Below are 15,379 nucleotides of genomic sequence, written 5' to 3'. Positions count from 1 at the left end.
AAAATAAAGTGATATCAGAAAAAGTGTAAGCATTACATACTTTGGTACAGCAAAAGCAGTGTCGACAGTGAGAGATGAAACAATTGTGAAAATGGAATCTGCACTTATGTACTGGATCAAGGACTGTCATAAAAAGAACATGCCCCTTGACTCCAACATCATACACTAGAAGGTGCGACAGCTCTACCAGCAGCTATCAACTGCTAAGGAAGGTGGCAACAAAGAGGATGAGGATGGCAGTGATCTAGAGGCACAGGAAGGCAATGAAGAAGGGGAATTGGAATTCTTGGGCTTTGATGAACCAGCTCCTGAAGAGGAAGTAAAGCCACAACCAGGACCGTCCTTAGCTCCCCAAAGGTTTTCAGGCGAGCAAAGGATGATTCCATCAGTTCCAGCTAAAGTCTGTTTCCCTGCATGGGGAAGCAGCATCAGCTGACAAAGGGCCGGCCGCAAAATATCCAGAGACCTGCAAGAAGATTCTTCAGGAGAAAGGGTACCGCCCAGAACAGGTCTTCGATATGGATGAAACCAGCCTGTTCTGGAAAAATATGCCGTCCTAGACATATTTAATGAAGGACGAAACTAAAGCCTCCGGATTCAAGGCACAAAAGGACAGGGTGACCTTTCTGATGTGCGGGAATGTGAATGGCTTTATGCTCAAACCAGGCCTCAATTACAAGGCTGCAAATCCCAGGGCATTCAAAAATAAGAACAAGGCATTGCTGCCTGTGTTCTGGATGCACAATCCTGAGGCTTGGATCACCACAGTCCTTACAGAATACTGGTTCCATCACTGCTTCATTCCTCAAGTTAGGCAATACTTGGCTGATTTGAACATGGAGTTCATGGTGTTGCTAATAACAGAAAATGCCGGTGGCTACCCTCTCGATCTTTATTACAAGGGAGTCCAGCTCAAGTTCCTCCCTTCCAACACCACCTCTCTCCTCCAGCCCATGTCTTCAAGGCACTCTACACCGGAAACTCCCTCCAGCACCTTGTTGATGCAATGGACCATTGACAGTGAATTTACACTGAAAGCCTATTGGCATAAATTCATGATTGCTATGTGTCTGTCTTGTCATCGACCAGTCACTGAAGGACATGAAGGCGGAGACCCTGAATGCATGCTGGAGTCAAGTTGTGGCTGGACTGTGTCCACAATTATACAGGCTTCTCTCCTGACGAGATCCAGCATTTGGGCATTAATAAAGCAGTCCAGTTGAACGAGAATTCTTGGTATTGAAGGCTTTGACCATATCAATGAGGATAAAGTCATCACCTTCACCGATGCCTACTCTCACCCCCTGACAGATTAGGATTTGGAAGCCCTAACAGTCTGCCAATGAGGAAGAAGACACTCTAAGTTCAGAAGAGGAGCAGGAGGGTGGCCTGACTTGGGAACATTGTTCCAAGTTAGGAGAATGATCAACGATGTCCAAGAGTTTGTTGTAACATGGAATCCTTACATGGAATGCTCCTAAAAGGTTTCCAACATTCTTGATATGGCATTGGAGCCATATATTAAGCCCTCACCACCATGAAGAAGCAATGACAGCAACTGCCAATCACCATGTTCATCACGTATGAAGAAGGACCATCCAAAGCCTCCCGAATTGCCTGAAGCAGTGCCCCTTGAATCGTCTGAGGAAGTGCCTCCTGAAGGTGAAGAGGCGCCCTCAGATGACATGTAACTCCTCTGCTTAGCTGTGCAGTTATATCTTCATCATCATTCATCAGATTACACGGCTAATTCATCATCTTTAATCAACATTCATCACTGGTGAGTACCCTATTCACATATGTTGTGCTATTGTAAAAATTTTTTTTTAATGATTATACGTATTTTGTTCTCTTTCTCTCTTGTGAGTTTACATACAAATGTTTTCCTTGTAAAGAGAAAACTGGACAGCTTAAATAGTAACTGTATGAAAAAACGTGCATGACTGAATACTTATGGGGGGACGATTATTTTCACATATGCAACTAAGTCATACAGTATGTATTTATGCATTTTTAACCATAAACTGTAAGATTTACTTTGAAATAGTATCAATAATATTTCAAAGGTTAATATGTACTGTAATAGGATGATATTTTAATGTATATTTGATGTTGGATGGTATTTTTAGGGATACTTCGGAGTTAACATTCCAGAGAGGCAGTTATAAATATTTTTATGGGGGGGGGGGGGGTTTCCAAGTATTTGCAGGTTCTAACTATTCACAGGGGGCTGGTATGCATCCCCCACAAATATGGGGCAACACTGTACGTATTTGGTATCTGAACTATCAAAATAGGCAGTTAAATCCATTTTTTTGAAAGGGGTAGCCATTTAACACAGATTTTCGGTATTCATGGGTGGTTGTGGTCCCTAACGGCTGCAAATACCAGGGGTTGACTGTAGTTAACCCTCAAACACCGAAGCGGTATTTTAAAAATCGTCTTCCGTATGCCGGCGGCGTTTGCGAGTGAGTGCCGAAGCGGAAAAATGTTTTTTTTCAAAAAATTACAGCACGCTTAGTTTTCAAGATTAAGAGTTCATTTTTGGCTCTTTTTTGTCATTGCCTCAAGTTTAGTATGCAACCATCAGAAATGAAATAAAATATCATTATCATATATAAATATTGGGATATATGACGGCGGAAATTTTTTTTTTATAAAGTATAATTGTATACAAATCGCGCTGTGAGCAAAACGATTGAAGCTAACGAGTTAATTTTTTTCCGTTGTATTTTACACTAAATTACGATCATTTTGGTATATAACACATTGTAAAACGATCAAGGCAACACAGAGAAAATATTATCACAAAATGATGCATGAATTCGTAATGCACGGACATAAAAAAAGAGCAGTTTTCAAAAATTCACCATAAATCGAAATATTGTGCTAGAGACTTCCCGTTTGTTGCAAAATGAAGGTAATTGATTGAATATTACTAAACTGTAAGTGTTGTAGCTTACAATTGCAGTTTTCGACCATTTCGGTCGAGTTAAAGTTGACCGAAGGACAAATTTTTTCTATTTATCGTTATTTATAAGAAAATATATAAACTGATAAAAGCTACAACCATAGGTTGTTTTTTGTTGTATTCTACATGAAATTGCGCACATTTTCATATATAAAACTTTATGTAACTGCTAATTTAAAATGGTGCAAACATTACGACAATCGGACAAAAAAAATTTGATTTTTTCGGAGGAGTTAACGCGCGGATGTAAGGAAAAAGTTTATTTCATAAATTCACCATAAATCGAAATATTGTGCTAGAGACTTCCAATTTGTTGCAAAATAAAGGTAGATGATTGAATATTACTAGAGTGTAATAGTTTTAGCTTACAATTGCGTTTTTCTACCATTTCGGTCGAGTCAAAGTTGACAGAAGGTTGAAATTTTGGCAATTATCGTTATTTATATGAAAATATTTCAAAGCTGATAAAAGCTACAACCATGGGTTGTTTTTAGTTGTATTCTACATGAAATTGCACACATTTTCATATGTAAAACTTTATCTAACGGCTAATTTAAAATGGTGCAAACATTACAACAAATGTACAAAAAAATTTATGATTTTTTTCGGAAGAGTTACCGCGCAGACGTAAGGAAAATTTTTTTTTTTTTATAAATTCACCATAAATCAAAATATTGTGCTAGAGACTTCCAATTTGTTGCAAAATAAAGGTAAATGATTGAATATTACTACAATGTAAGAGTTTTAGCTTACAATTGCGTTTTTTTGCCATTTCGGTGGAGTCAAATTGACCGAAGGTTGATATTTTGGCACTTATTGTTATTTATATGAAAATATTTCAAAACTGATAAAAGCTACAACCATAGGTTGTTTTTAGTTGTATTCTACATGAAATTGCGCACATTTCCATATATAAAACTTTATGTAACGGCTAATTTAAAATGGCGCAAACATTACGACAATCGGACGAAAAAATTTATGATTTTTTCGGAAGTTACCGTGCGGACGTAAGGAAAATGTTTTTTTTTTTCATAAATTCACCATAAATCGAAATATTGTGCTAGAGACTTCCAATTTGTTGCAAAATAAAGGTAAATGATTGAATATTACTAGAATATAAGAGTTTTAGCTTACAATTGCGTTTTTCGACCACTTCGGTAGTCAAATTTGACCGAAGGTTGAAATTTTGGCACTTATTGTTATTTATATGAAAATATTTCAAAACTGATAAAAGCTACAACCATGAGTTGTTTTTTGTTGTATTCTACATGAAATTGTGCACATTTTCATATATAATACTCCATGTAATGGCTAATATAAAATGGTGCAAAAATTATGTCAAAGTGACGAAATAATTTCTGAGATGTTTCGCTGATACTTTTTAGTGCATGAAGAAAGAAATTCGCGCTTGCGCGCCTGGGTAACGATTGTAAACAAAACAACGCCTTGATCTGTGAGCTCCCAGCATCCCCCAAGGTGTGTGATTCAAAAGTTTTCGCCTAGTAGGCCTAATTTTTTCGAGAATTTAAAAAAAACTTTTTTATATCGACGTACCATACGTCCAATCAGCACCCAACAGACAATTTATATCGACTTTTAATACATCCAATCGGCGTTAAAGGGTTAAAAGTGATGGGTTAAGGTAAAGGAAGACTACACAGTAGGTCCAGAAAGGAAGAATGCCTCTTCATACTTTCATCGCTGTTGAGACTTGCCTTGTCTGCAGGACTGGTCAAGTCTGGAATCAAAGACAGCCACAATGACAGTGGAATAAGGCTATCTATATAGCCTATTTCCTCCAACAGAATAAAGGGAAGGGCACAATAAGAGGATCACCTTAGCTACTACAAACCAAACTCCCACAGTCATTCTATGATGCTAAGTCTTACATCCTTAAAGGTAATGATATTAGTAAATAAATCAAGAGAATGATATAGCTGGTGTTAACACTACCAGAAACTGCTGTTTCTGACAAAAACAAGTATCCATCCTAGTAGGGAAAATTGATCCTAATTCCTTGCAAGAATGCTCACTTGACTAGTGGGTTAGAATCAATAATACAAACACAGCCAAAAACCACAAAAGGAATAGGAATACTCAAGTTTTTTCACCAAAAAGTTTGAAACAACAAAGTCAGGCACAGAATCCTGAGAGACGTCTGAATTTTGTGGTGACTGAACAAAGTGGAATATAGACCGACAGGTGGGAACAAAGTGGAATGTAGACAGACAGGTGGGTGGGGTTTCCCCATTCCTGTTGGTAACTAAATACATTGTCATTAAGCTTAAATAGCCATTTTCAGCTAGTATTTGCAAGCCAAGTCCACAAGAAAAGATTGAAGGTTTATATTTGTGTAGGAAAAAAATAACACAGCCTCATACCAATAAATTATACAACTAGTCTTGTGAGAATTTATATAGTAAATTATGAAATTTAGGTAACAACCAAGCACTGGAGCACTTTCAGCCATTTAGCACCTAAGATAGTGATAAGAGGGAGGTGGAGTGGCTGGACAGCAGGATAGACATCCAAAAAATAAATGAGATGAAGTATGAGGATCTAAAGGATAATAATCTTGGAGAAAACACCATAAGATGGACATTAAGATGGAAGAACGAAGAAGAAACCAGAAGATGGACATTGAGATGGAAGAACGAATAATAAACAAAGATAAATTAACAGGTTAAAAACTTGGTGAAACTATAGAGGCCTTAAAAACACCTGTCAGTAGGGCGTACAGAGAAACACAACCAGTTATGTGAGTAAAACTACCTTTTCTATTTAGAACTGTTCATTAAAGATTCAACTAAAGAGATCTAATTTACTAAAAGTCATATGGGAAAACAACTACAGTACAATCATACAACTAAAATTTCTCCTCTTCCATACATTTAAAATTATTTTCAGGTTTTATATAGTAAACTTTAAATAAAAGTCCAAATCAGAATTTGAAATCTTTGTACTTTTTTGCTGGTTTACTCTGATCTTGCTGCTGCTTTCGTCTCTTATTCCGTTGTTTGGCAGCATGTTCTGCCACCATATCTGAGAAATCTTCCTCTTCTCCCTTCTGCTGTTCTCGGAGTGTGGCTTCATATCGAGCAGCCATGGCATCAGTGTCAACAAGATCTAATTCAGAAGGATCAAGGGCTACTTCTACTCCTTGTGGGGCTGATCTGGTCACTCCACCTCCAGCACCCACAGCAGCAGCAGCAGCAGCAATGTCATAGGTATGTGTAGAACCCATCATTGCACGTCCCATAGTCTCTGTTCGTTTTTCTGGTAAAATTGTATATAAAGCTGGGGTATCACCACCTTCCATTTCCGTTTCCATACGCTTCTTACGCAGTTCAATCATGTCTGGGGTTTCTAGACCAGCTGGTAAAGAGCTGATGCCAGATGGAGTAACAAGACCCGTCTCACCTGGTGTCACCAACCCACTGACATCCTCATCAGATTCCTCCTCACTTTCTTCTTCTGATTCCTCTTCACTCTCACTCTCTAGTTCACCCCAAAGAGTACGTTCAACTTCCTCCTCAGCTAATGGAGAATCAAAGTCCTTGCTCTGTGTTCCAAAAACATCTCCATATATTGGTTTGCCCATGTTATCAACTGGAGGCTTACCCCAACCACCTGCATGATAACCAAAACTACAACCTTCAGGTATAGGAGCATTCAACCCTGGGATCTTTAAATTTGGATATGATGGTGGAGGACCATAACGCTGCATAGCAATAAGCCATGGGGGAGGAACCTTATGAGCATTTGCTCCTACAGGCATTCCAAGTGCTATCCTAAGGTCATCACTCATTTCACCTGGTTTTTTATCTTTCATCTTTGTCTCAAATTCCTTTCCCTCATAGTAAAGATCTCCATGAATGGTCATTTTTGGTTTTGTTTGCCACTTGAAGAAAGCATCATGAAGTTTCTGATAATCAATGTCAATCTTTCCCATTTTTGGGCGAACTTTGTCTCTCATCTTTGCTTTTAATGTTTTCTGGTCTTCCTTCTCTTGTAAGGCTGCTCGCATCTCCATGATTCCAGTCCGTTTAATAAAGTCTGGCAGTTCAAATGGTGGTTTTTCAATACCTCTCTTACCCTGCAAATATTTACGTTTGAAACACCAATGCCTTGGAACAGGCACTGTATTTCTTGTTGCTTTCAAATGTACCAGCAATTTGGGATCCTTTGCTGTAACATCATGCATTTCAACAACATCTGGACGACTTACAGTCTGCTTCAATTCTGCAATGCTCATTCGTTTTAGAAGCTTCATTTTTCTCTTAGAAAGCTTAGGTTTATCATCTTCTTCTTTCTTAATATCCTCTTCCTCATCATCGTCATCATCGTCATCTCTGGAGGCACACCTGGTACCTTAGTTAAATTTTTTTTCAAATCTGCTGTGGCAATTTCGGCAGCTTTGATGGCTACTTTCTCTTCTTCTACTTTTGGCTCTGGTTCAGCAATACGGAAGGTCTCAAAGATTTTTGTGAAATGACTGTAATTTGGATCAGTAATTTCCAATTCAATTGTGTCTTGAATATACTCAATTTCCACATTGGGGTCATCATTTTCACTCCTCTCAAGTTTGGCCAGTTCTTTTTGGGTTCTTTCCAATTCTTCTTGGAACCTGTTACGACCTTTCCTTTTCTTTTTCTTCTTCTTTTTCTTTTCTTGCCTATTCTTTGTTGGAAGTTCTTCAGGCATATCATCATCATCATCTTCATATACAGGCGTCATGAAAGGTCCTTTGCTTAGAGGGACTTGTAACTGGGTCTGCGGTGAAATATTTTCCAAATCATCCATGCCAGCAACACCCTCTCGCTCAAATTTTTCCACATCTTCTGGGTTGACACCAACCTGTTGAGATACAGTTTTATTATAACATGTTTTTATATGGGTTGGTGTACATATTTTGTATAATGAGAATAAATGCTATCCACTAAAGAGTTAACATAACTTTCATGATCTGCTTTTAATTTGAATTTTAGAATAACAGTGAAATCTTTTTTACATACTACCTATTTCAATCAAGTTGAATGTAATGACATTTTTAGAATAAGATATCCAATATAGTACATCCTTTTTAGCAAGGAATTTGTGTTAGTAAAAACTTTTACTCTTTCAACACTGAGCCCTACAGATTGTTCTTTCAAAATTGGCTGAATAAACTACACCCAAGTTAAATTCTAAGCTCATTATAATTATATATGGCCACATGCATTCAAGTTTCTCTACGTTAAATTATTGGGTGAATTAATAATGATGAAGATTCAGAAAAAATCTCTCTCTGTTGCTAAAACTCTGCTGTATACTTGCTAAAGTTAGGTCAGTCGCCTATATTAATAACACATTAACTTTTTAAAATTTTCAGCTTTAATCATGGTAAATAAATCAAGCAGCAAGTTCCTTAACTTCAGTCTAAGGGTCAGACAGGTGCCATATTTCAAAAGAAGAATATCATATAATTAAAGTTGCTTAAGCTTACTTTACTTGTTACTATGAGGCTAATTGCTCTTAACAGTATTATTTAAGGGTGATGGGTCTCACCAAATACAGGTCAACCATCACTAATCCAGTAATCGTTACTCTGGTTCCATAACTAATCTGGCACTAATTTTGGCTAGTGCAATTTCAAGTTTCCTGGGTTACAGCACCAACCTGCCTTTACTGTTTGATGGTGCTACTTGTGTGCATATAAACGTACCCTAAGCACATGATTGTCTTTATCTTTTGGGTTGTAAAAAAAATGAAAAAAAAAAAAAAAATGCAGTAAAAATATAAATGAGCATAGGATAAAATATAAATTAAAAAATCATTAATGTCACAGCACAAAACAAGCTGTCAGAAGTTCTCCAACACTAGCGAATGAATTTATACATTCATACATACCATACACACACAACTGCTTTTATCTTTTGGGTTGTAAAAATATCAGCAAGTTTTCCAACACCAGCAAATGAGATTGTGCATTTGTATATACCCTACACACACAATTGCTTTTATTTCGTGTACTGTGAAAATAAATAAATGAAGAAATACAGTAATAATATAGATGAGAATAGTGAAATATAAATTTTAAAAATCATAAGCGTGACAACACAAACCAAACCAAGTTGTAGCAGGCTCTTAGACAGACACCAGTGAATTAGTACTGTGCATTTGCAGGTACCCGATGCACGATTGCATTTATCATTTGGGTTTATGAAAATAGAAAACATCAGAAAATACAGTACAGTGGAGCCATGCTTAATCATAGTTCAGCATTTGCAGATTCAGACATTTGCGGTTTTTTTGGTGGAACGTATAACCAAAAATATGGAAAATTTATTAATTTGAGGATTTTTCATAGGGCAAATCTTCATTTTATTTTTGTGACTAAATACATTATGATAAAAAATTATATACTAATTTTCAAATATTAATATTAATATAAACAGCAAAATATCAATAAAATGTTACAGTAAAAGCCAAAAAATCACAAAACAGCTTACTGATGTAAACATACTGGGGCAACACTTTCTACTCTTGCATCAATATGTCAAGATATTTGACAGGTTACACCCTATCCACTCACTCCTAAGCTTTTGGACAAGATTGAGAAAAGATGATGGAAAAAATTTATTGAACTAAAATCTTACTAATTAAGTATACATTTTTATGACTTTATATTTTACTATGTTTACATTAATATTAACATTTGAAAATTAGTATACCATTTATTCATCATACAATACAAAACAAATACACATACATAATACATATGCATAAAAATTCTCTCATCTCAAGAGAGAGAGAGAGAGAGAGAGAGAGAGAGAGAGAGAGAGAGAGAGAGAGAGAGAGAGAGAGAGAGAGAGAGAGAGAGAGAGAGAGAGAGAGAGAGAGAGAGAGAGAGAGAGAGAGAAACTTAATATTAATACATAAATTAAAATGATTAATATAAATCATTAATTTATCATAAAATGTATATGTAAGCAAAGTACAGTATTTAGTCACGAAAATATGAAAAGTACAGAATATTAACCAATGAAAAAATCTGAGTATGGGTGAGTTTTCTCATTAATAATTTATAGATAGGTTCCACAGAAAATTCTGTGAATCGCTGAGTCAGCAAATTGCGAGCATGCAAATCTAGGGTTTACTGTATTATAATATGTACTGTATAAAACACACAATCGTCCAGAATGAGTTTGAGTAGTATATGTATGGACGTGCTGCCTTCTTTTTCTCTTATTTACTGTACTGTACTTCATTAGAAATTTCGTTGACACTATGACTATCACCCATAATATAACAGTACACGAGAATATTTTATCACTGTTTTATGTTTCATCTTTAATCACCATAAGAATATTTGAAATCTGAATTTCATAAGTAGGCAACACAAGGTCATACTCTCCTCCCAAGCTATTTAAACCATACTTGTCACGTCTTGTCCCCAGCTATGGTACCTCTCTGTCAAACAGTCCACCCAACCTATTTGTGGTTCTGGATTCGCGGCTTGACCTCTTCATGGATTTTTCCACAAATAATGTAGATCTATTATTCGCAGAAAATTTGCCTACTTGCAGAATTTGTCATAGAGAATTATTCAATAATTATTGTATTTTCATATTTTCATAACTAAAAATTACTTTCATGACAAAACTGTTAAAATAGGCAGGTAAAAGCATTTTTAGAGGGGTTTTCGGTTTTGAAATATCAAAATAGGCATTTCTAAGAAGTTTTAAAGCAGTTTTAGAGGGTTCTGCAGAGTTTCTCAGGCCTCAGGGTTCTGTTCTTGGCCCCGTCATGCCAACTATATGCTGCCTGGGAATTATATAAATAGTGCAGAAAAAGAAGAAGACCTTAGAGTCACTATTACCAAGGACTTAAAATCCACAAAACAGTGCATAAAAGCTGAAAAGAAGCCCAGAAGCTAGTGGGATACATAGAGGCAGTTCAAATACCGAAACAAAAGAAATAGTGCTGCAGCTCTACACATCAATAGTTAGACCTCATCTTGAACACGCAGTACAATTTTGGTCACCAACACTAAGAAAGGACATATATAATTTAGAAGGGGTACAAGCAAGAGCCACAAAGTTAATTCCATCCAGCAGGCAGGTAAATAGGTCACCAAAGACAACTTGAGAGCCTGAACATGTATGGCTTAGAAACACAACGATTGCGTGGGCAACTAACAGAAACATTCAAAATAATGAAAAGCATAACAAAAGTAGACAGCTGGATGGAAACTAGAACTGAAGAGATACAATACTTCCCATTGTGGGAACTTCTTTGCATACAAGATATGTGACACCATTAGTTGTAAATAGCAACAGTGTGGAAGAATTTAAAAGAAAGCTAGACAAAATGTGTTTTAGATAATATTTTAAGGTACACAGTAGAACCCCGGACCTCAACACTATTCCGTTCCAGAAGAAGCGTAAAGCTAACTCTCAGTCATGATCCAAATAAATTTTTTCCGTAAAAAATAGCTGAAAACAGATTAATCTGTTCTCAAACAACAGTTATTACCCTAACCTTGCCCTTTCATACAAAACATTACACTTTAATTACAATTAAATAAGTTCCTAATTAAATAACATATTGAATTAGATGAACCTTTTTTATTTTTAAATGTATACTGTTTAAAAAACTGGCCCATCCAATGTGGCTGTATTACTGATAGGAGACAGAGCACCATGAGCTAGGCTAAGTACTGTACACTACTGTACTGGGTGAGCACAAAAAATTTTTTGCTAATATTAAAACATTGAAAAACAAGCCCATATAATAATCAATTAATAAAATATTTCTAAAAAATGTTGAATTTGCCTGTTATCACAAACTTAGGTAAAAATGTTTACAACATGTCATCAGTTTGCCTCTCTGCCGTTTGCCATGAGTGGATCTAAACAAACCATAGCACCGCCCTCGTGGCCTATAACGGTAATACATAAACTACTGTTTACGTACAGTAGTATTTATGGTAAATTTCATACAGTCTACTGGAATACTGTATGTATATTAGTCTCTTAATAAGGTACAGAATCCTTTATCCAAAATCCTTGGGGTCAGGAGCATAATCAAATATACAATGGTCCCCCCGTATTTGCGGGGGATACATACCAGACCCCCCTTGAATAGTTAGAACCTGCGAATGTTTGGAACCCCTATAAAAACGCTAAAAACAGCCTATTTTGTTAGTTAAAACTCAAGAAAAACCACTAAAAATGTTCATACTTGGTTTTTTTAATAGTTTTATCACAAAAAGTGCATTTTATGATGAAATTGATAAAAAACCAGGAATTTGTGGATATTTTTCATAGAAAAATACAGCGAATGCGCGAATTTTCCGCGAATAATGCGGGAAACGTTCCCGAGAGAAATCCGCGAATGAGTGAGTCCGCGAATCCGGAGAACGCGAATACGGGGGGCCCACTGTATATCACTACTACATTAAAAACAAATTGTTTTTATTTTTTCATGTTTTTTCAATAAAGTTATTTATTCACTAGTATAGTTTAACCCTTAAACGCCGAAGGGGTATATTAAAAATCATCTCCCGTGTGCCGAGGCGGTCTCGGAGTGAGCGCGGAAGCGGAAAAAATATTTTTTTCAAAAAATCACAGCGCCCTTAGTTTTTAAGATTAAGAGTTCATTTTTGGCTCATTTTTTTTCATTGCCTGAAGTTTAGTATGCAACCATCAGAAATGACAAAAATTATAATTATCATATATAAATAATGCGATATATGATAGCGCGAAAACAAAATTTCATATATAATTGTATTCAAATCTCGCTATGTGCAAAACGGTTAAAGGTAATGAGTTAATTATTTCCCCCGTTGTAATGTACACTAAATTGCGATCATTTTGGTATATAACACATTCTAAAACGATAAAAGCAACACAGAGAAAATATTATCACAAAATAATGCACGAGTTCGTAACGCGCGGACGCAAATAAATATTTTTTTCAAAAATTACGATAATAGAAGAAATATTGCATTTTCTTGTACGGATCAATGTTTTAGGCTTATTGAGTTACGATAACTAATTACCCAGTAACTACGAAAGTAAGAGGAATTCTGACGAAATATTTCGTATACGTATTCTCAATTGCCATATGAAGCTCCAGAATTTTTTCATGACTGCATTTTTCGCCCTATACCACCATATATAGGGGTTCCGGCCGGCCCCCTTAAAAATATATGTAGTATACGTGCTACTGTACATATGTAGCCTACTAGCCTATAGATTACAACTAGAAGCCTACATATGCATGCTCATGTGGGCCTCTTTTCTTCACAACACGTTAATATATTACACGTAATAACCTTCATCTGACGTTTAGGCTTCTTTCCCATAAGAGTAAATGAATCTGGGCTTTTGGATGCCCCATAATTAACTTGTTTATATGGGTACAATTTAAAGAACGCAACACACGACTTCAATAACAACATAAAACGTGGGCAGGCCAGTGTTGCCAAATGGGAATGGCAATTTCTTGCTAGATTTTGCTCCATAGTGCTAAAAAATTCACATCATACACAACAATGCCACCCAGCCAATTTTAACCGACTGCTCTCTCTTTCGATTCAAACATGTTTCAAGCATACAGTGTACTCGTACATTACGTTACATGATTCCTAATAATTTCGAAACCTATTCTGTTCACTTCCTGAAAATGGTTTTGGAAGATTTTGTTCTTTTTCTTACATGATATATCAAACATAGTAGAATACAAAGAAATATTAAACTTAACATTACAAAGTTCTGATGTCAAAATACGTATGCTAGATGTATTTGAAAACAAATGCAAGTTTTCCTGACAGATGCTGGATTGAAAATTTTCTTGCTAATTACCTCAAGAAAATGAAAGCTAGCATTAAAAATGCAAAATTAGTAACACTGGACTCAACAGATCCATGTTAGTAGAGCAAATGATAGTTATTGTATCATTAAAAATATCAAAATAAACTAAGTCGCAAATCCGATTCATGTTTTTCTAAACACGTAGCCTAAAAGGAAAACTATTTTGTTTGTTTCATCGTGCCACAAACCCCTGACAATGCTTGATCATTCTAAACTATTATTTACTACCAGAATAACAATTATATTGTGTATTGAAAATGAATGTTAAGTATATCCCCAAACATTATTACTACTATGACTAGTACTAGTATTACAATTTCGAAAGACAATCTTGCTGTGAACGCTACCATAATTTGATTTTCATATACGTACATACATTTTGTCAGTTGGCTGGCTTCGCATAGATAAAAGTTGATTTCACTGATATGAAATTATTCCACGAATAGCCTTTGTATTATGAAGATATGACGATAATATAGAAGGTGAAAAATGGTTTTATGTATTTCGTTTACACTTCGTCGCAGGGAGAGAGAGAGAGAGAGAGAGAGAGAGAGAGAGAGAGAGAGAGAGAGAGAGAGAGAGAGAGAGAGAGAGAGAGAATTTCGTTTACACAAATATCGAGTGCCTGTGAAGAAATCATGTATGACAATTAGTTAGGTTCCAATGAAAACTTTGCGTGTCTGTGAATTCGTGCAGCTCAAGTCGTATTACTATACCTGTATTACACATTTTTTTAAAACATCATGAGCACACACACAGTGTGTGCATATGTGCTAATACCTACTGGTTAAAGAGACTCAAATTAGCAGTATCTTTACCTGAGAGAGAGAGAGAGAGAGAGAGAGAGAGAGAGAGAGAGAGAGAGAGAGAGAGAGAGAGAGAGAGATATTGGTCTTTTTAATCTCTCAAAGAATTTTAATCCATTTCTGTTTCCTGTTTCCATGCAAATGACAACAAAAATGTTATTGTTATAATACAATTAAGTTTGTTCATACTGACCTGGCAGATATATATATAGCTGTATTTTCCGAAGTCCGACAGAATTTCAAAACTCGCGGCACACGCAGTGGGCGGCCAGGTGGTAGTACCCATTCCCGCCGCTGGGAGGCGGATATCAGGAACCATTCCCATTTTCTATTCATAATTTATCCATGCCACTGTCTCCTGAGGGGAGGAGGGTGGGCACCTTAATTACATATATCTGCCAGGTAAGTATGAACAAACTTAATTGTATTATAACAATAACATTTTGTTCATGAAACTTACCTGACAGACATATATATAGCTGAATCCCACCTTCGGATGGTGGGAAGAGACAGAATAGGATTTGTAGGAAACTAAATTAAGTAGATGATGTACATCTTGGTTCCTCACCTGTTAGCAAAGTAGACTCTGTGAATACTGTCACTTAAGCCTGCTTCTGCTCAATCAGAGTTGCCAGCCAGGTGGAGACCTGTAGTGCTGGTGCGCTCTGGATGCTCTGTCAACGGGGGCGTGACCTCAACGTGACAAGACCATCGAACCATACATACGAGGGCTATGAAGCAAC

General features: G+C 36.3%; 2 protein-coding genes across 2 annotated transcripts in view; one reads left to right on the top strand and one right to left on the bottom strand.

Moving 5' to 3' along the window:
- Positions 1–569: 569 nt before the first annotated feature.
- Positions 570–1,223, top strand: LOC135218066 (tigger transposable element-derived protein 1-like). The gene has a single exon (XM_064254209.1). The coding sequence runs from the start codon at positions 570–572 to the stop codon at positions 1,221–1,223; it is 654 nt and encodes a 217-aa protein (XP_064110279.1).
- A 4,502-nt stretch (positions 1,224–5,725) lies between these two features.
- The window catches only part of LOC135218267 (splicing factor 3B subunit 2-like), a 170,621-nt gene continuing 160,967 nt past the window's right edge, over positions 5,726–15,379 (bottom strand). Inside the window, 2 exon segments of the mRNA XM_064254442.1 lie at positions 5,726–7,325; positions 7,328–7,828. Of these exon segments, the coding sequence (XP_064110512.1) occupies positions 5,913–7,325; positions 7,328–7,828 (1,914 nt within the window). The 3' untranslated portion in view covers positions 5,726–5,912.

This window comes from Macrobrachium nipponense, chromosome 9, assembly GCF_015104395.2.
Source record: "Macrobrachium nipponense isolate FS-2020 chromosome 9, ASM1510439v2, whole genome shotgun sequence".
Taxonomy (NCBI): domain Eukaryota; kingdom Metazoa; phylum Arthropoda; class Malacostraca; order Decapoda; family Palaemonidae; genus Macrobrachium; species Macrobrachium nipponense.
The sequence above is the reverse complement of the archived record's forward strand: the minus strand, read 5'-3'. Positions and strand labels throughout refer to the sequence as shown.

Bases quoted from the DNA above. Each gene is read 5' to 3' on its own strand.
- LOC135218066 (XM_064254209.1), top strand. From the start codon at position 570: ATGAAGGACGAAACTAAAGCCTCCGGATTCAAGGCACAAAAGGACAGG.